The 19,752-nt window shown below is 58.2% G+C and overlaps 2 protein-coding genes across 3 annotated transcripts; one reads left to right on the forward strand and one right to left on the reverse strand.

Moving 5' to 3' along the window:
• The first annotated feature begins 149 nt into the window (after positions 1–149).
• Positions 150–8,786, forward strand: LOC130595796 (zinc finger protein 777-like). 2 transcript variants are annotated; one of them, XM_057402810.1, is made up of 7 exons: positions 150–239; positions 752–1,033; positions 1,286–1,412; positions 2,290–2,478; positions 3,913–4,167; positions 4,908–5,024; positions 5,920–8,786. In XM_057402810.1, the coding sequence occupies exons 1-7, from the start codon at positions 216–218 to the stop codon at positions 6,993–6,995; spliced, it is 2,070 nt and encodes a 689-aa protein (XP_057258793.1). In that variant the 5' UTR covers positions 150–215; the 3' UTR covers positions 6,996–8,786. The 2 variants fall into 2 exon arrangements, with proteins under 2 accessions (XP_057258793.1, XP_057258794.1); XM_057402811.1 differs by having other exon boundaries at positions 4,911–5,024.
• Positions 8,787–9,358: 572 nt separating this feature from the next.
• Positions 9,359–19,193, reverse strand: LOC130595848 (zinc finger protein 777-like). The gene is made up of 11 exons (XM_057402890.1): positions 19,039–19,193; positions 18,258–18,384; positions 17,479–17,595; positions 17,156–17,275; positions 16,899–17,060; positions 15,581–16,422; positions 14,803–14,907; positions 14,148–14,516; positions 13,240–13,369; positions 12,417–12,536; positions 9,359–11,442 (listed from the first exon to the last, which is right to left on the reverse strand). The coding sequence occupies exons 1-11, from the start codon at positions 19,138–19,140 to the stop codon at positions 10,382–10,384; spliced, it is 3,255 nt and encodes a 1,084-aa protein (XP_057258873.1). The 5' UTR covers positions 19,141–19,193; the 3' UTR covers positions 9,359–10,381.
• Between the last annotated feature and the right edge of the window lie 559 nt (positions 19,194–19,752).

The following is a 19,752-nucleotide window of genomic DNA, read 5'->3' on the forward strand; positions in this document are numbered from 1 at the left end:
GGGACAGTGAGTGCGGTCCGTGCCTCGGTGGCACTGGGGTCGCCCCCTTCGTCCCACCGCCCCCCGGAGTCACAGCCCGCCCCCTCCATCCCTCCGCCTCCTTCTCCTCCCGGCCGCAAGGGGGCGCTCTCACGCCGCGGGGCCCCGCCCCTTCAGGCGGTGCTTCCTGGCGGCCAGCCGCTGCCGCAGGGCGCGCGGGTCCGGTCCGGAGCGCCATGTCCCGCCGGGGCTCCGCTCAGGTGAGGGCCGCGCCGCGCCGGGCCGGGCCGGGCCGGGCCGGGCCGGGCCGGGCCGGGCCGGGGTCGGGCGCCGGGAACGCGGGGTACCGCGGGACGGGTCTGCCCGGGCCCAGCGCCAGGCCGGACCCGCGGCCACACAGCGTGGGGCCAGGGGCCGGTCCCAGGGGAGGGGGGCTGGAAGGGTGGTCCCTCAGGGATGCTGGTCCTGGGATGAGGGAGGGGTCCCAGGGGAGGCAGTTCATGGGGAGGTGGGGCTGGGGATCCCCCAGGGGTGCCAGTACTGCGGGATTTGGGGCTGGGGAGGTCCTGTTGGGGTTGTCCCTCAGGGGTACTGGGCCTGGGAGTGTGTGGGGGCGCAGTCAGGGGATGACAGGTCCCCCGGGGGAGGTGGGGATGAGGGAGTCCCTTGAGGGGGGTCACCACCGGTGGGTTTCCAGGCCCTCACTGCCCTTTGGCCAGGGCAGGGCCTCTCCTTTCAGTTCCCATTTCTCCCTTGGGACCTGGGTGCCCAGCAGCAGAAGGCAGTGCAGGCCATGGGGCCACGGGCTGCGGCAGGGCAGGCGGGGGCCCAGCAGCTGCAGGAGCTGTGGAGCCGGACGGAGAGGGCAGAACGGAGGCTGCTGGCCTGCGAGAACCTGGTCGGGGAGATGCGCAGCAACCTGGCAGCCCTGGGCAGCCTCCTGCAGGACTATGGGCAGCTCCAGCAGCGGCTCGACAATGTGGAGAACCTCCTTAAGAACAGGAACTTCTGGATCCTGCGGCTGCCCCCCGGTTCCCGGGGTGAGATCCCAAAGGTAACAGCGTCCAGCCTGGCCCCTGGGAGTACCTGCTGAGCTTGCGCAGGGGGGTTAGGAAACACTGGAGTGATCCAGGCTGAGCGCCTGGGAGTCCTGGACTCGGGGAGCAGCAGCCCTGATGTGGTTGGGCACGCTGAGCTCCAGCAGCCAAAGCCAAGCCAGCCACACAGGGGTTTCCAGTGCGGTTGTGGGTTTCCAGTTATTTAACGACATTGGAAGTCACTGAGTGTGTGATCCTTGTGATTCCAGGTGCCACTGACGTTCGATGACATTTCAGTGTACTTCAACGAGCAGGAGTGGGAGCGACTGGACTGTTGGCAGAAGGATCTGTACAGGGCTGTGATGAGGGGCAACTACGAGACACTGATCTCCTTGGGTAAGGTACACGGGATGGGCTGGATGTTGCTTGCCACAGCCTGTAGGGAGCAGAGCTTGTCCTGAGCTGTCAAACCCACCTGTTTCCCCTCCCTCCTGCTTTTCAAGAATGGACGGGGTCCAGAGTCTTGGGCGACATGGCCTCGTGTGAGACATTCTTGCAGATGGCATGGGGTTTGGAACTGAATGATCTTAACATCCTTTCAAACCCAAACCATTCTATCAGGAATTGTCTGTCAGAAATAATAGTAGCAATAATAATACAAACAATATCTACTGAAAAAAAATAATCTATGTGAGATGATGTTTCCAATGGAAACCCAATGCAAATGGGTTTCCAGGGTCAAGGAAGCATTGTGAGCTTCCAGCACAGTGCAGGAATTATTTGGGTGAAATCTCATAATTGCATCTTGAACCAGTTCGTGTGTTCAGTGTGTTCAGCCCCGCTGTAAAGTGGCAGGGAGGTTTCCATCTGCCTTCGTGAAGAACCAGCCTAACGGTGCTCGGTCTTTGTAAGGACATCCAGCATGTTCTTGGATGACTTGGGCTGAGAGATTTTCTGTCCTGACACCAGATGGGTAGCTCAAGAATTGCTCTTGAAGTCACTGTTAAGAGTTGGAATGGGAGGAAATGTTCAAGACAAAGCCTTTCCCACTACTTGAGATTTTAGTTCATGTTCTGTACTTAAGAGCTTCTCTGTAGCTGAGCTCCAGCTGTGCTCAAAGGTGGGTCCTGCCACAGGGCAAGAACACAGCACTTCCTTTCTGCATCATCTGGTGTTAGGGAGAGAAGGATTGCCTGGAAATGGTTGGGAGCTTGATGGAATAGAGGTGCAGGCAGTTCCCAACAAAACACACTATCCTCTGCCCCTTGAGCAGACTATGCCGTGTCCAAGCCTGACATCCTCTGCCGGATCGAGAGGGGTGAAGAGCTCTGCACCAAAGACAGCCAGGAGTCCCCACAGACATGTATCAGAGAGGATCAGGAGCCCCCACAGGCACCAGAGGAGGATGACCAGGTGGAAGAGGCTTTGGAAGAAGATGAAGTTCCCATGGAAGCTAACAAAAGTGAGTGAGGTGGTGCCAGGAAGACATGGAGCTTCCTGTCTCAGCTTTATGAGGAATATTTATGCTCAGTCAGATGAATCCCATGAGAAAAACAGACAAAGCCTGTTGGGAGAGGCTGGGATGGAGCTTGGAGTGGAGGGACCTGGGTCTTGTGATCCCTTCCAGTCCTGTTTTCGTGCAGTTCAGAAATCCTCCTTCACATGATTGCACGCATGAACCTTAGGCTTCCAAAAATGCTCCTCCTTGCCTCGGTGAGGGAGGAGACACAATTGGAAGGGAGGAGTCTGGGAACCTGCAGTGTCCTGGGTTCAGCAGTAGCAGTCATTTTTCTCCTTAGTAGCTGGTGCAGTGCTGCGTTTTTGACTTTCAGCCTGGGAACAGCGCTGATAACACTGATGTTTTTAGCTGTTGCTCAGTAATGTTTACTCTGACCAAGGACTTTGTGAGCCTCATGCTCTGCCAGGGAGGAGGGGAAGCCGGGAGGAAGCAGAGACAGGGCACCTGACCCAAACTAGCCAAAGAGGTATTCCATACCACAGCACAGCATGCCCAGGATGTAGAACTGGGGGCAGTTACCCGGAAGGGACAGAACACTGCTCAGTCAGGCTGGGTATTGGTCGGTGGGTGGTGAGCGGTTGTATTCTCTTCCCTTGTTATTTCCCTTATCATTATTATTATTGGTGGCAGCAGCAGTGGTTTGTGTTATACCTTAGTTACTGGACTGCTCTTATCTCAACCCATGGGAGTTACATTCTTTCGATTCTCCTCCCCATCCCTTCAGGAACAGGGAGAGGAAGAATGTTGGGGAGGGGGAGGGGGGGGAGTGAGCGAGCAGTTGTGTGGTTCTGAGTTACCAGCTGGGCTTAAACCACGACAGAGGAAGAGGCTGGAGCAGCCCTGCTAGTGCTGTTGGGGAGCAGAAGTGAGGAGAGCTGGGTGGCATGGCATGGGAGAGCTGGAAAATCAATTGTTCAGTGTGAAGGCTGGAAAGGGATGGGCAGGCTCTGGCAGAGCCAGAAGAGGAGACGTGGGTAGAGCTGTGATTGATGGAGAGCTCATTCCTGCAGGACTGATGAGCTGGGAGTGAAAGAAGCCCCAGGAGAGGCCAGGTGAGTGCTGATGAGGGACAAAGGGCAGGCTCCATCCTTTGGAGAGCACTACCAGAAGCGATACGAGCCCCAGGTGTGTCTTTGGGGGTTGGTTTGTCAAGTGCTCCCAGGAAGAGAGAAAAAAGATGTTGCCTAGAGAGAGGCTTCCCCTCTCCTTGGAGATTTTCATGTTCTCTTACTGAAGATCTTCTCAGTAACTCTGCTCAGTCACCTGCACTTCCTGCCAGCTCCAGGGGTAGGGAGAGAAGCATTGCTTCTGGAATTTGACAGGATAAAAGTGCAGCCAGTTCCTAATAAGACACACTGTCCTTTGCCCCCTGAGCAGAGAATATGGTGTCCAAGCCTGACGTCCCCTCCCAGATCGAGAGGAATGAAGAGGTCCCTGCCAAAGATGTCCCAAAGCTCCCACGTAGACGTGCCAAGGTGGGTGATGAGCCCCGACAGACACGCAGTAAAGCCAGGCAGAAGGCTCCTCAGACAGGCATTACAGATGGTCAGAAGCCCCGGCAGACACCAGAAGAGATGAACCAGGTGAAAAAGGCTTTGGGAAAAGATAAAGACCCCGTGGAAGGTAACAGAGGTGAGTTTGGTGGGTGCCAGTGGGATGTGTTTCCCTGGGCTGTTCCTGTCCCAGCTTTCAGGAGGGCTCCCAGCAGGTCTGTTGGAGAGGACACATCAGGTCATTGTGCTTAAAAAGAGCATCAGCAGGGAAAGCGAGAAGCCTTGGGGTGTGTTGTCAAGGTGCTGCCATGGAAAGCAGAAAGGATTCAAGGCACTGAACCCAAGGGAATGTGGGAATGCTGCCCGTGGAATTGATGAGGAAGGGTTTAGGAGGGATGAAGCTGCCCTCCAGAGGTGACAGCACATAGCGCCTCGGTTTCCCTCCTCCCAGTCCTCCCTCTGCTTCTGGTCCTTGTGTGTGGCTTCACTCCTGTTCCTTCCAACACCTCACGTGCTTTCCATAGAATCACAGAATTGTTTGGATTGGAAAAGCCCTTTAAGATCATTGAGTCCAACCGTTAACCCAGCACTGCTGAGTCTACTGCAAACCCATGTCCCTAAAGCACTATGTTTACAAGTCCTGTAAATACCACCAGGGATGTTGATTCCCCCACATCCTTGGCAGTTTGTTCCAATGCTAGATAAACCTTTGATGAAGAAAATGTTCCTAATATCCAACCTAAACCTCCCCTGCTAAAACGTGTCATGGCTTCTCGAGCTGCAGCTTTCTGTCTCTTCTCCATGCTCCCAACACAGTGTCCCACCAAAGCAGAAAGATGGGAGCTCTCCGTGGGTCTTTACAATTTCTCTTTTCTGCAGCAGAACTCCCCATCCTGGTGATGAACGTTATGTCCCTGAGTGCACAGAAAAAACAGCTGCGGAGTGAGAATCGGCCAGAACCGGAGATGGGAGAGAACCCGGCTGAGCCCAGCACCAGTGAGTAACTCTAGGCTGGGGAGACAGGGTGATGTGGGCAGGAAGCAGCTCCCAACTCACTAATGTGCTGGAAATGGGGAGGGAAAAGAACGTTTCAAGCCTCCCTTTGATCACTGAGCAAGGCAGGCGACTGGTGTTCGCCATTTCAGCCCCATAATGTGTGTAGAAAGAGCTACGGACTGGTTGCAGTTCCTTCTATCAGAAACTGAGGGAGAGCTGGCACTGGTAGCACACTTCCTTCCTCCAGCTCTGCTGTGCTGTCTTAGAGTTGGCCTTGAGCTTCCTGTGGCATGGCCCAGTTCTCCATGCTGGGAGCAGGGGGTGCAGGAAGCAGGGTGGCTGTGTGCAGACACCCTCTGTTCTGGTCCTGAAGCTTTGCCAAGCTAATACACAGAGCACTTCCCTTGTCACGGGCTCGGAACCTGTTTCTGACACTGGTTCTGGGAATGGCTCATGCCAGCTCAATGGCTGGGCTGCTGGGGAGGTGGGTAGTTTGCCATAGCCCTCACAAGGAAGGCTGGTTTGGCCACAGCATTTGGGGTTTGCTGGCAGACCCAAGCTCCACAGAAGTGAAGATCTCATAGTACTGCAGGCTGTCAATTCTTCAGTGACCTTCTTTCCTGCTACATCTTGTGGCTGTCACTGGTGTTATGATTTTGGAGGCAGATGCCTCTGTGCTGGCATGGCAGCAGACCACTGCCTGGTTCTTCCTGGGACCCCCTGAGACCACACTGAGTGGCTCAGAACGTTGTGGTGGCACCACTTGTGCCCTTACAAACTCTGTTCTCACAGTTGGTGGTAGCTCCCGGATATCTAAAAGCCTGCTCAGTGCTTTGGAACTTAACCTGGGTTTGTCTGGGGAGTGTGAATCACCAATGCGTGTGTTCTGTTTCAGAGGAAGGTTTATTAACAGAAAAAGAACCGGCACGGGACAAAGCTTCTCCTAAAAACGTCAAGGTGAAGGAAGAGGAGCCTGCGGTGCTGCAAGGGGTTTCTGCAGCCTCTTCCAGCACGGCTTTCCCCAACGGCCCCAAAAGTGAGCAGGGCAAGGCCAGGAGCAAGAAGAAGCCGAGCCGGTGTGAGAGAAGCAGCCTGCTGATGGGCAACTGCCGGCGCGGCTACGTGCGCGAGTGGTCACACCCCTGCACTGAGTGTGGGAAGCGCTTCCGCCTGAAGATCAACCTCATCATTCACCAGCGGAGCCACGCCAAAGAGGGGCCCTACGAGTGCGCCGTGTGTGAGATCAGCTTCACGGACAAACGCCATCTCGACCTTCACCAGAGCATCCACATAAAAGACAGGGCCTTTGGTGCCAAGGTCTGGGGGAATGTCCACCCCGAGCTGAGGATCCGGCCCAGGGGGAAGTTCTGTGGGGCTCTCTGCAGAGATGCCCGCAGCCTGACCAGTAGGACCTATGCAGGGGGAGGGCCCTGGCTGGCCCAGCCCAAGGAGGAGGTGGACAGCCCGAGCCTGTCCAGCACATGTTTCTCCCGGCAGCAGACCCCTAAGGCTCAGAAGAAGCCTGTAATGAAATGCAACCTTTGCAAAAGGATCTTCTCTTGCACCTATAACCTCCATCGGCACCTGCAGACCCACACACAGGAGAGGCCGTACTGCTGCTCCACCTGCAAGAAGTGTTTCACCCGCAAAACCCACCTCTTGCGCCACGAGAAGATACACAAGCGCCAGAAGGCTGTGGTTGTGGTCCAGCAGAGCGTGCCAGTGTTCCAGCAGCCCCAGCCGCAAGAAGCCCCAGAGGTGCCCATGAGCAGGAGTGTTCCTCACTCGCTAGCTGAGGCATCCAAGAGGAACATGAGCCCTCCAGCCAAAGCTGTACCAGCAAACGTGCTCCCGCTCGGCCTGGCAGACCTCAGGCTGGACGTGAGCTCCCATGGCTGGGCTGGGCAAGGCGTCCAGCCTGTGGTTAGGCTGGGGAACAGGGCAGTAGTTTCAAAGCTGATGGAGAAATGATAATGGGCAGAGCCAAACTGCTCGTGACCTCAGAGAGGAACTGCATGAGCACTGATATTGCACATGGCGAGACACTGGGATTGTGAACCATCTGTCCATTGGATTTTAGGAGCTTTCCTGAATTGCAGAAGGAACCATAAGCTTGGAGGTACCATAAGCAGCAAATTACAGAAGCCTCCAGTGATCCAAACCACTTTGCCATTCCTCAGACTCTTGTGTCTACTGGCTTTTGCCCCAAGTTTTCCCAAGCAGACCTTTCTGGGGAATCATCAGCTACATCTACTGCAGCCAGAGAGAGGAACTGCAAACAGCAGCTGATCACCCGTTACTTGATGGCCCCTTGTGTGTGGAAACGCAATGACGTGGTGAAGAGGACAGAGGGAAGGGAATCAAGCCAGTGAGCCAGGCAAGATTCCCAAAGAATGCTTCACTGACAAAGTGTGTTGACCAGGACACTGGATGAAGAGAGTGCGGCATCTCCAAGACCCCAATGTATACTGGCCGTACTTGGCTGATACCCCACCCTGGTGACGAAATCTGCATTGGAAGATCCATAGAACAAATCAAACCATAACATTTTCCGCCTGTGAGGGTGCTGCAGGTGATTTCAAGGTCCCAGCAACACCCCTTCTGGCAACAATGCCAGCCCGCAGGAGCCTGTGAGTGTCAGTCCTCTCAGGACGAGCCTGCATATGTGCACTTCACAGGTAAGGTGACTCCTGCAGCACTACAGCACTCCATGCAAGGAACCCTCGCCTCGTGGCAGCTGCCACACATCAGCACTGGCTGTTGCTTAGTCCCACTGCAGAAAGAAGGAAGCCCTTGCTCTCCAAACTGCACGTTGTCTCCTTTAGTCACGTGCAAAATCCCACTGTAACTAATCCCATGGAGGACTAGTTCTGCTACCTCAAATGGTTTATGGAGCGAGGCCTGCCCTGAGACAGGCAGGTAATGGAAGCCTGGTAAGCAATGGAAGCCAGGTCCAGCAGCCACAGAATCATGGAATCATAGAATGGTTTGGGTTGGAAAGGACCATAAGATCATCTAGTTCCAATCCCTTGCCATGGGCAGGGACACCTCACACTAGACCATGTACAGAGCAAGGTAGCACCATGCAGCCCAGAGGAGCTGCTGAGACTCTTTAGTTTTTCTGTTCAGGATTGTTTTCTTTCTTCGTTGGTTGATGTAATTATTTGACACCCCCAAGTCTGCGTACTCCTCCATGCAGGTTGCATGGAAAAGCACTCTGCTTTTATCCCATTTCTCATTCCTGGCGACTCCTGCGGGAGACGTGGCAGTGTCATTGCTGCTCCCTGGGGACACACAAGACTTCCCACTGCTCCTCTGGGATGGTTTCTCACTCAGTTCCTGTCTCCTGGGATTGCAGTGCCTGGATGCAGTGTTTGCCATGAGGGGGTGACGGTGCCACACACACTGGCCTCGAAGGGCTGGGGCTTCCTGCAGCAGAGCACTGCAGGATACCAGGGCCATTGATGCTTCATGGTAGTGTGGTGATGAGTCTGGAGCAGTGGTGTGTGTGGTAGTGACAGCACTGGTTATCCCTTCCTGGGTAGAGCTCCCATGTAGGTTCCAATGACATGTGTCATGGTTTTGCTGGTGGGTGATGCCTCCGAGGCCCGCACAAGCGGCATGGAGGGGCCGGCCTCTCCCTCTGGCCAACTGCCCTGGCTAGCGCTTTTCCTTTGAAGCCGTCATGATTGGGACCAGCATTTCCTATGAAATCCCAGACCCTTTTCTCAGGCTATGGAATCAATAAAGTATTTGTCTGTATGTCTGCCTGATGTGCATGGCACCCCTGTGCATGGCTGGTGCAGGAGTAACCTGGCTTGGCCTGGGCAGAGTGAGGCAAAAGGGAGCCTGGGAGTCATCACTAGAGCTCCATCACCCCCTTTTGTGTATGGTGGCTGGCCAAGATCCCAGGCAATGTCCCAAGGGTGAATGTATGGGGAAGGCACAGGGCTGTCATCTGCCACTGCAGCTGTGCAGTGGGGCTGGGAGAGCCCAGAAAGCAGGGCTGTGCCTAGGGCAGCAGGATCATAAAGGATCACAGCCTCTGCTCCCTTCTCATCACACTGAGGAGCCCGTGAGCCACCACTGCAGGGGACACTGGTCCTTTGCCACTGTCCCAGTCCTTGCTGGACACTCCTCGGTTTACCCCCGTCCCTTGTGCTGGACCCAGCAACCTGGTTTGTGCCCCAGGGCCCAGCAGAGGGGCAGGATCCTGCCCCCTGGCAGCCCAGGCCCTCCCCCCAAGCTCCAGGGCTCTGCTAGTACTTGAAATGGCCACCAAAGCCATGGGGATGCCCTCAGTGGATGCAGGTGCCATGCTGTGTGGGGGCCAAAGCAAGGGGACACAAGCACTGCCTCAGGACTCTGACCAGGAAGGTTGAGCCTTTGGAATGTGGGAGATTGAGTACCCAAAGGGACTGGGAAAGGACAGGCAATGGAGTGGCCCTGACTGCCACAGGCAGGGCTGCAGGCAGGACAGAGGTATCCCTCAGTACTCCAGGAATTGCCATGGGGCCCATATCCCCAGAACAGGCTGTGACTGGCAACTCCACATTCCCATCAGGCAGCTCTGCATTAACATGGGGCAGCTTCAGATTCCTCCCTTCCTGTCTAAGAAGGAAGCAGCTGCCCAGGTCCTGACGTGGAGCCCAGGGCACAGTTGCACTTGGGCTACTGGTTTGTATGAATTGCAGAGAACCATCCTCAGGGTGCCTGACACCAGGGTGACAGCCAGGGTCTTCCTCCCACCAGAGCAAGCAATTGGAAGTGGCAGGGTGGCAGAGCAGGAGCCGTACACCCGACTGCAACCATGGTCAAGGTGTGAGTTACAACTCATGGGCCATGTACCCACAGGTGCCCTCTCCCTGCCCCAGCAGCCCAGAGTGCACCAGGAGACCACCACATCAGCCCAGTCTTTTATCCGTGTCTCCTCCCCAGCTGCTGACCAGCCTCCACCCTGCACCCCCGCCACGCTGGTGGTGTTCAATAGCTGAGTTCAACCACCTCGCAGTGCCCAACATGGCTCCTTCTCAGAGAGATCCCTCATCACAGGGCAGCGGCACAACCCAGCTCAGCTCCGGATCCCAGAACCTCCTCCACTGCTTCAGGCCAGTCTCTTTATCCCCTGCATGTTTTGCTGCCTGCAGAGCACTTCAGCCTTCCTCCTTCCTCCTCCTCCTGGAGTCCCACGCAGTGCAGAGCCCCCTGGTGGTACCACCAGCCCCACAGTGTTGCGGACAGCCCGACAGTGGTGTGACACCAGCCACCTCGTGGGTTCCATTGTCGGAGGCTGCCGCACCTCTGCGGAGCAGCCCGGAGAAACAAAACGCTGCCCCTTCCCTTGTGCACCCCTCACGCTACCGATTATCCTGGGTCAAAGTGGCACAGGGGCTGGTCTCCAGCTCCTTGTTGTGGCTTGGCAAGCTGACGGCAGGAGAGCTGGACACGGCATGGATCTTCTGGTGGTGGTTCAGAGACTGCCGGTGCCGGAAACTCTTGGTGCAGCCGCTGCACTGGAAGGGCCGCTGCTGCGTGTGCCGGCGCTGGTGCTCCTCCAGTGAGACTTTCTGGGGGAAGCTCTCGGCACACTCGATGCAGCGGTAGAGCCGCTCCCCGGCAGCGCTGGCCCGTGGGGCCCGGCCTGCCCAGCCACCCCTCAGCTGCACCCCATGGATGCGCTGGTGCTTCTGGAGGTGGTGCTTCTGGATGAAGCCCTTGCCGCAGGCAGGGCAGCGGTAAGGGCGCTCCCCGGTGTGGATGCGGTAATGCTTGTTGAGGTTGGACTTCTCGTTGAAGCTCTTCCCACAGGCTGGGCACTGGAAGGGGCGCTCACCCGTGTGCAGGCGCTGATGCCTCAGCAGTGCAGCGTGATGGGCCAGGCTCTTCCCACAGGCTGTGCAGATGAAGGAGCCATTGCTCTTCCTCGCCTTGCTCTGCTGCCGTGCCAGGAGGTTGCGCTTCAGCCGGGCGCTCTTCCAGCCCAGCGGAAGCGCGCAGGGCTCTTCCCCCTCGGCGCAAGGACGATGCTCTTCCGAGCTGAGCTGCGATGAAGCCACCTCTGCGCTGCTTTCTGCTCCCAGCGGCATGCCCTGGGACAGGGCAAATGGCTGCTCATTCCCCACACCAAGCACATGCTCTGTTGGGAAGGGCAAGCCTGGGGCAGGGTGAGCTTCTACCGGCACCACCACAGGCTTAAATTCAAGCTGGGTGGTGGTTTCGTGTGTGCAGAAGTCCCCTAAGCCTGATCCTTCTGCCTTCTGCCCATCCATGGCAGCATGGTGCTCCCAGGGCACTGGCTGCTCCTGGCTCAGGGGAACCTCCTCTTCCAGCCTCAGTGAGGGTGCCTCTGGCAGAGCCAGGACTTGTGGTCCTTCCTCCTGGGGCTGCTGCTCTTCTGTCTTGATCACGATGTTCTCACCTGCCAAGAGACAGCAATTCATTCCTGGCAAGGAAAGCTCTCCCATGCTCACAGTTCCAGGAGCAGGAGCTGCGCCTCCCTGCAAGCACATCACCAAGATGAACCAGCAAGGGTGCCATGAGAAGTGTAATGGGAAGGTTTTACCAAGAGCAAAGTCGGAGAAGGACATATGAGGTGGTGGAGAGGGTGCTGGCACCTCTTAGGGGTTATCAGGGTATCCCATTGAACTTCAGGGACGTTTGGTGGACTGACAAAGCAATAAATAAATAAACCAAAACAGGAAATGGGAAGGCAAAGTGGAGGCTGCAGAGTACTCTGTCCTGGAAGGAGTTTTGTCAGGAATGGCAGAGTTCAGGTGGGTGAATCTGGGGAAAAGGGGCAAAGCAAAACCTTTCAGGAGCAGCAGGGAGAGTCCATCTGCAGGCAAACAGCCACAGAGACACCCTCACACCAAGCCTTGCCCAGGTCTCCCTATTTTCATGGACTCGTAGAATCATAGAATGGTTTTGGTTGGAAAGGACCTTAAAGCTCATCCAGTTCCAACCCCTGCCACAGGCAGGGACACCTTCCACTAGACCAGGTTGCTCCAAGCCCTGTCCAACCTGGACTTGAACACTGCCACAGATGAGGCATCACTTCCTGGGATATGGCATCATTTTCTATTCATTCTGGCAAGGGGGCTCTTCTGGGCTTAAACATTTGGTCTTAAAAGTGTTAAGGAAGCCCCAGTCACATGACTTAAATTCCCAGCACCTTCTGACCCCATGCAAAACTGGAAACGCTCCCTGCAGGGACATGCCGGGCTTGGCTGGCCCCATCCCTAGTGGGAGCAACAGGCAGGCCCCATGCCCCTCACTTTGTAGGCAGCCAGTGGCAGTGTGCGGGCAGCACTGGAGCAGTGTACCCAGTGCCGACCCTGCCTAGCCCTGCTGTGTCCCTGTTGCGTGCTCTCAGCCTTCGTGGCTGTAACTCACTGCAGCCGAGGTGCCCCAGCATTGATCCCTCATCCGGCAGCCCCTGGGTCCTCGCACCTGGATCCTCCCTATCCTCGGCTGGCAGCAGCAGAGTGGGTTTGGAGCTGTCATCTGCAGGCCCTGGAAGGAGGAGTTGGTGGTATGAACCACTGATGGTGGTGACCAGCACCAGTTCCCCTCAATAAAAGGCTGTTCTCACACACTGGGAGCTGTGGGGTGCCTGGAGGGGTCCTGGATTCCCAGAGCAGCTGCTCTGACTTCCCAATGCCATCTGAACAAGCAGGCTGGTGTCAGCCCAACCATGCAAGTGATTTCAGTTGCCCAAGAAGAGGTGACTGTCGGGCGCATAGCCTTTAAAATTTCAGTCAAAAGTAGTAAGTGTTAAAATCTAGGACTGGCTGCAGCAAAACCCTACAGGGTGGCAGATGTACAGCCCTTGTCCTGGCAAAAAATGGTGCATGAACGGAGGCTGCACAACACAGCATGGGCACATCACCCAAAATCCCCACCACACACTGCCCTGAGCACATGAGGAGGGCTCTCCTCTGCGCTCACAGGTAAGCTGGGGCTGACAGAGGACCATCTCCTGGTGTCTGAACAGCCCCAGACAGCACTGCTGGTGTCCTTCGGATGTGCAGGGTGAGCACAAGGCACGGCTGTCACCCACAACCAAGGAGCACCTGAAAAGTGTAAAGGCGTCACCCCACGCTGCCTGCTCTCCTCTGAACACTTGGACAACACAGCAGCCTACACACAGCCGTAAACTGGAGCCAGCGCAGGGGATGACAACATGTCTGACACATGAGAAGAGACCAATCCTCACCAAGGAAGACTCCAGCCTCATCGTAATTCCCCTTCATCGCCATCCTGGAGATCTCCTTCTGCTGGCTGTCCATGCTCCCCCATTCCTGCTCTGGCAAACCTGCCACCTCATCCTCGCATGCCGTTGGCATCTGAAATCACATATGGCACCATCTTGGTGCTTCCCACCTCGGACACTCGCCAATCTCCACCACTCCCCCCACAGCTCTGATGGAAAGGAGCTGGGTGAGCAGCAACCCCCTCACACAGGCACTGTCCCACTGGCAAGGTGACCAGTAGGAGTCAACAGGCTGAAAATGCGCAGGGAGGTTGTGTCCTGCTTCCCGTCTTCACTGAGGACAGGGAATAGCAAGAATTCTCTGCCTCCTGCTTGTGTGCTGGAGCACCAGCGGGACCATGACCAAGCTGCTCTGTGCAGGTCCCCACGAGAGCCAGTGTCACATCTCACTGGCCATATGGTCACCTGGGGTACATCTCTATTGCCTTAAGCATGTCCCTGTTACGTGGGTCTCATTCCCATTTGTCACCTTGGGCACATCCTTGTTATTTGGTGCTCAACCCTGTTACCTTGGGCACGTCTCCATTAGCTGGGAGCTTGTCCCTGTTTGTCACTGTGGGCATGTCCTCACAGGCTGGGGCTTGTCCCTCCTACCTTGGGCTCATCCCCAATGCCTGGGCTCATGGTGGGCTCGTCCCTGTTACTCAGGACTCATTGCTACTGTTACCTTAGGCTCACCCCCTGTCACTATGGGTTCATCCCCATCACCGTAGGCATGTCCCCACCACCTTGGGCTCATCCATGTGCCTGGTGTTCATCCCCAGTTACCCTGGTCTCGTCCCCATCACCTGGAGCCCATCCCTGTCACCGCGGGCTCATCCCCGTCAACCAAAGCTCATCCCTATCATTACCTTGGGCTCGTCCCCTGCAAGGACCGTACCGGGTCCGGGCCCACCGCGGTGCTGAAGCTGGCGCTCGACGTGGTCGAGGCGCCGGGAGCTCTCCTGCAGCAGGGTGGCCAGGGCGGCCCAGCGGCGCTCCAGCCGGCTGCCGAAGTCCAGCACCGCCTTCTCCAGCCCGGTCACCTTCTGCTCGGCTGTCTCTGCTCTGCCTTCCAGGCTCAGCAGCCTCAGCGCCTGCGACTCCACCTTCCGCTCCACCGCCTGCACCGCCGCCACCACCGTCCACAGCGACACCTCGGGCACCGCCGACGGCTTCGTCCCCTCGGGGCCGGCGCTCGGGAGCTGCTGCCAGGCCTCTGGCCCCCACTCGGGCTCCTGCTGCGGGGCGGGAGGGGCGGTGAGGGGCGGTGAGGGGCTGCCCAGGGCGGGGTCGGGACGGGGCCGGGGCGGCCGCGGTACCGGCGGACCCGGCCCCTCCCGCCCCTCACAGCGGCTCCGGGCCCGGTCGGGCCTGCCGGTAGGTACCGCGGGCTGACACCCCGGCGGGCCGGCATCCGGACATGGCCGGTGCCCTCCGCCCGGTGCCCGCAGCGGTGGGGAGGGAAGGTGAGGAGGGGGGGGGGGAAGGTGTGAGGAGCCGCCGCCGCCGCCAGCCCCCCCGTACTTGAGCGGGGCCCCAACGGGACATGGCCGCACGCACTGCAGCCAACGCCGCGCCACAGCGCCCCCTAGTGGCCCGCTCGCAGCACCGCCCCTCGCCCGGCCCACACTGGGACGGGCCCCCCATCCCATCCCATCCCATCCCATCCCATCCCATCCCATCCCATCCCATCCCATCCCATCCCATCCCATCCCATCCCATCCTCATCCCCATTCCATCTCTATTTCATCCCTTTTCTGTCCCCATCCCGTCCCGGTCCCGTCTCCATCTCCATACAGGGGCCAGAGCTCCTGCCCATTAATCCAGGTCACAACCCCTCCTTGCCCCCACTGCTCCCCCAGCCTCACTCCATCACACCCCACCAGCATTCCCAAGGCTCCCTCCCCAGGTGTAGCAGCTCCCTCTCCCCTACAGCTGAATGAAGCCACGTTCAGCCAGAGGGAGTATCCTGGTTTCTACAGCATCTATTGGCACTCTCCAGAAAAGGCACATGTCCACAGCCATGGCAGCTCCCACTCCCAGCTGTCCCACCAGGGCTCAAGCATGAGGCGCAACTCATGCACACACACTGCAACGTTGGGTTGTCCTCAGTCCCCATGGAGGAGCCAGGTGATGGCACCCATGCTCCACCCTTCACCCAATATGCTTGCATCCACAGTCAGGGGAAGAGGAGAAAGTCCAACCACAGCTTCTTATTCCCAGGAGACCTCCCAGCTTCCCACCCCTTTTTCTACTCCACTTCCCGCTTCCACCTCCGCACCTAAACGGGTGCTGCCGGCACAGGCAGCGGCTCTGCGCAGGGGTAGGGCCTGTTCTGCTGCTCGTGGACCCGCTGGTGCATGGCCAGGTGCTGGTAGCGCTTGAAAGCCTTCTGGCAGACACCACACTGGTAGGGCCGCTCGCCTATGTGGGGCTGGTGGCAGCGGACAAAGTCTGAGGCCCAGCTGAAGCTCCGGTTGCAGCAGGGGCAAAGGATGAGGTGCTCCTGGCCGTGTTGCCACTGGTGCACGATCAGGAAGCTCTCGCTGGAGAAGTTCTCCATGCACTCCTTGCATGTATACATCACGTTCCCTGGTGGCAGTGGGAATTCGCTGCTGCTCGGCTTCCTCCTGGCAGTGCTGCAGCCCCGGTGCTGGGACACAGAGTATTCCACCTCCGAGGGCTGGCACAGCCCCAGCACCTGCCGGGCCCGCATGTGATGGCGGATTTTCCTCTTGGACATGAAGCTGCGGCCGCAGTGGACACAGATGTAGGGCACCCAGTTGCTGTGGCTGCACTGGTGGATGATGAGGTTGATCTCAAGCAGGAAATTCTTCCTGCACACAGAGCAGGAGTAGGTTTTCTCCCGGGTGGAATTCCGCTGGCCTACACAGGAGCCCTCCACGGGCTCTCCCACAGTGGTGGCTGTGCAGCTGGAATCTGCCTGGGACACTGCTCCACAGTCATCTGGCATTGCCCCCTTCCCGGGGTCTGCAGGAAGCTCTGCCTCCAAGTTTTGGCCACTGCACTCCACATCCTTCACTTTCTCCTCCTCCAGACCTATCGAGGGTGTTTCAGGCACTGCCAGCTCCTCCACAGTGACATCCTCCTGTGGTACCTCCGTTGGGATCTCCATCTCAGCATCTGCCAGAAAATATTCAGAGCGCAGATATCACACTTATGTAGATTTGAGGCCAAGGCATCAAAAGCAAAGGGCTTTCCTCCCACCCCACCCTCCACAGCCAGCACAAATCTCAACCCTGCTCCCCTCTTCCAGCTCAGTGTCTTCCAATCCAGACTCCATAAAGACTGAGCACAGCTACAGCTCATCCCCCTAGGCACCCCAGGGACAGCGTGAGATGACACGTCAGCAAGGTAGGATGGGGGGAGTCCAACAAAACCACCAGGGCTTGTCCTCTGAGGCAAATCTACTGGGTTGGCTGGTTGACACCAAGCCATGCCTTGGCCTCTACGATGTCAAGGCTGGCAGCACGAGTTGCTGCCCAAGCCCTTTCGTGGCCCCTCTGAATCATGTAAAACCCTGCCCCAAAAGCCCCAGGCCAAGAACAAGCCCTGCAGGAAGCTCCTCCTGCTCTCAGAGTGTGCCGGCACTGCTCAAGGAGGGATGAGGGACTCTGCCCCTGTACCTGCTGCAGGGGGAGGCGACAGAGACTCATTCGGATTCCCTACTTCCAGGCAGCACATGGAGAGAGGGCAGGAAGGGGACAGCACTGGCTGGCCGAGGGCTGTTGGGACAGCAGCAGCTTCATGAGGGACGTGCACTGCGAAGGCAAGAGGAGCGGTGAAGGCACTGGGCGAAACAGAGCCGGGCAGGGGCGCAGAGTCCCTGGTGCCAGCGGGGGTTGCAGCTACTCACGTGTGCTGCACTTGCCTGAGACCACAGGAGTACTGCTTTCTTCTGGGTTCCCATAGGTCCCCTCACAAGACTCTGTTTTTATCTCCAGCACAGCACCATCACTTGTGCAGCTCAGGCTGTCTGGCTCTGGGGAGGATAAGGGCACTCAGCATCAGGAGCAGCCAGGTTGGATGGGGCTTGGAGCAACCTGGTCTAGTGGAACGTGTTCCTGCCTACAGCAGGGGGGTGGAACTGGATGAGGTCTCCAGGGCTGAAGGCAGCAACCACAATCACTCTGGTAAGCAGCCAGGAGCCTGGCACAGGGAAAGCCCAGTGTCACACACCTGCAGCTTGCTCCAGGGACATGTCAGTTCCTTCCAGGCCTCCCGCCGTCGCCAGCATGTGGAGCTCCTCTTCCCTTTCGATCTGAAGTAAGAACTCGGGCTTGGACACGGTACAGTCTGCTCAAGAGCAAGACACGCATCAGAGCAACATCCACAGTCAACACAAAGTCAGCCCCAGCCCAGAAAAGCTTCATCACCAACTGGGGTAGCACCACTGCCAGCACACAGGGACTTACAGATGCAGACAGCACTTCTAAGGGAGGATATAAAAACTAAGTGAGCTAAGCGGGGTGTCACAGAGTCATAGTATCAGTTAGGATGGAAAAGATCCCTAAGATCAAGTCTAACAGGACTTTCTGGAAAGCTCACTTCCAGCTGTGAGGGCCATGCATTGAGAAATCCAGCCAGAAACACCCAAAAGGCTGCCCCAGATTTGCTCCCCTGCAGCAAGGGAGCCTTACCAGCCCCACTACCCATTCCAGGATGGACAGACACATCTACCACACTGATGGGAAACCACATGAGGATCTAGACAAGACGTGGGAGAGGGAATTTCTGTGATGGCAATGGAGGGACATCAGTGAACCCGTTCTCCACGAGGAGAAGACACAGAGCACTTACTATCCCCCTCCTGAGGGCTGCCAGAGGGGGCAGGGAATTGAGAGGATCGTTTGAGGGCTGGAGATGCCAGTGAAACACAAAGAGGTAGGAAAGTAACCCCAAGAGAGAGCCCTGCAGGCAGTGGCGGTGGCTGCCAAGCCGGCGCAAATGGAGCCTACACAGGGACACCAGCATCTCGTAGTTGTCCTCCATCACAGTCCGGTACAGCTCCCTCTGCCCATCATCCAGGCTTGCCCATTCCGCCCTGCTGAAGTGCACCATGATGTCCTCGAACGTCACTGGAACCTGGGAGCACAGGGCTGGGCTGTAGAAGGGAGGAAGGTCCCTCCCCCAGCCAACTCCCAGCCCCTAGAACTGCTCCCCAGCCCTTCAACAGCCCCCAGAGTAGCTCCCCACAAGCCTCCCGGCGTCACACAAGACCCACCCCATGCAGCTGCCAGCCCCCCAGCAGCCCCACTGGATTCACCCAGTCTCCTAAAGGCCACCTCAGCAGCCTCACAACCAGCTCCCAGCCCCACAATCAACCCCCACGCTCATTCTCAGCCCAGTCATTCTCACAACAGCCCCAAAGTGGCCACACAGGCTCACCCCTGCGACCCCATCACCTCCCAACAGCACACCAAGTGGCTACACAGGCTCACCCCCAGCTTCCATGACCTCCCGGCAGCCTCCTAAGTGGCCACACACTCTCCCCTAGCCCACATCACGCAACAGCACCCCAAGTGGCCTCATGGCTCGTTACCAGCCCCACAAGCCACCGCTCAGCCCCACAATGACCCCCTGAGTGACCCTCCTAGGCCACTTCCAGCCCCCAAGAGTCCCTTACATGCCTCCAGGGCTCGTTGCCAGCCCTCAGACCGCCCTTAAGCCCCCACCGGCTCCACAAGCGCGTCCCACCCCCTCAAACCGGTTCCCCCCGCTCCCCGGGCCGGTCCGTACGATGGGCTGCAGCAGCCCCCAGGGGGGCCCGTCGCTCAGCACCGCCTCGGTCCGCTGCAGCCGCTGCTCCAGCGCCTCGAGCATGGCGCGCACGTCCGCCATGACCCCACCGCGGCGCTGGGGACGATCAGCATCGGGTCTCCCGCGGGGCCGACCCCGACCCCGGGCACGGCCCCCGCTCACCCTCCCACCTCCTGATAGAGCACCGCCCCTTGTCCACCGCGCCGCGCCTCCTGCCGGCCGGCCGCCACCGCCCACTGCCTCCCCCTCAGTGCCCGACGGGACGGGACTGGCGGGGACGGGGTGGCCGATGTCACCTCGTTCCCCGGGGCCGGGGCTGTGTGGGAACGGCGGAGGAGGGTTTCAGCACAGGTGTGCACCTCCCCTCTTCAAATCAACCTCTTCTCGGTGACTGACAGCTGCCAATCACTGCAGCCGTGCAGCCAGCCTCCGCCCGGCAGGGAAGCGCTGCGGCGAGAGGCGGCCGGACGGTGCCCCCTGGCGGTACGGTAAAGCGGCAGCACCCGGTGCGGCTCAAGGAGGTGGTTCCGGCTGCGGCGGGTTAGGTGCGGAGCGGCGGCGGGACGGGGTCCAGGCTCCGAGGTCGGCGCGTTGGATGCGGGGAGGGTCTGGTCCTGGCGAGCCGCGGCTCCTTGTAGAAAGGTGAGAAATCCAGCCGTGGTGCCCCGTGGTGGTGGTCCTAACGCGGCTCCT

This window comes from Pezoporus wallicus, unplaced genomic scaffold (assembly GCF_028554395.1).
Source record: "Pezoporus wallicus isolate ANWC-B61680 ecotype Strahan unplaced genomic scaffold, APGP_CSIRO_Pwel_v1 contig_8057, whole genome shotgun sequence".
NCBI classification, from domain to species: Eukaryota; Metazoa; Chordata; class Aves; order Psittaciformes; family Psittacidae; genus Pezoporus; species Pezoporus wallicus.

Excerpts from the sequence above, each read along its gene's own strand:
- LOC130595848 (XM_057402890.1), bottom strand. The coding sequence starts at position 19,140 with ATGGCGGACGTGCGCGCCATGCTCGAGGCGCTGGAGCAGCGGCTGCAG. Across the intron at positions 16,423-16,898 it reads GGCAGAGTCCCTCATCCCTC|ATGCTGAGATGGAGATCCCA; the intron begins CTTGAGCAGTGC and ends ATTTTCTGGCAG. Across the intron at positions 14,908-15,580 it reads CCTGCGCAGAGCCGCTGCCT|TGTGGGCCGGGCGAGGGGCG; the intron begins GTGCCGGCAGCA and ends GGCCCGTCCCAG.
- LOC130595796 (XM_057402810.1), top strand. The coding sequence starts at position 216 with ATGTCCCGCCGGGGCTCCGCTCAG. Across the intron at positions 4,168-4,907 it reads CCCCGTGGAAGGTAACAGAG|CAGAACTCCCCATCCTGGTG; the intron begins GTGAGTTTGGTG and ends TCTTTTCTGCAG. Across the intron at positions 5,025-5,919 it reads CCCGGCTGAGCCCAGCACCA|AGGAAGGTTTATTAACAGAA; the intron begins GTGAGTAACTCT and ends GTTCTGTTTCAG.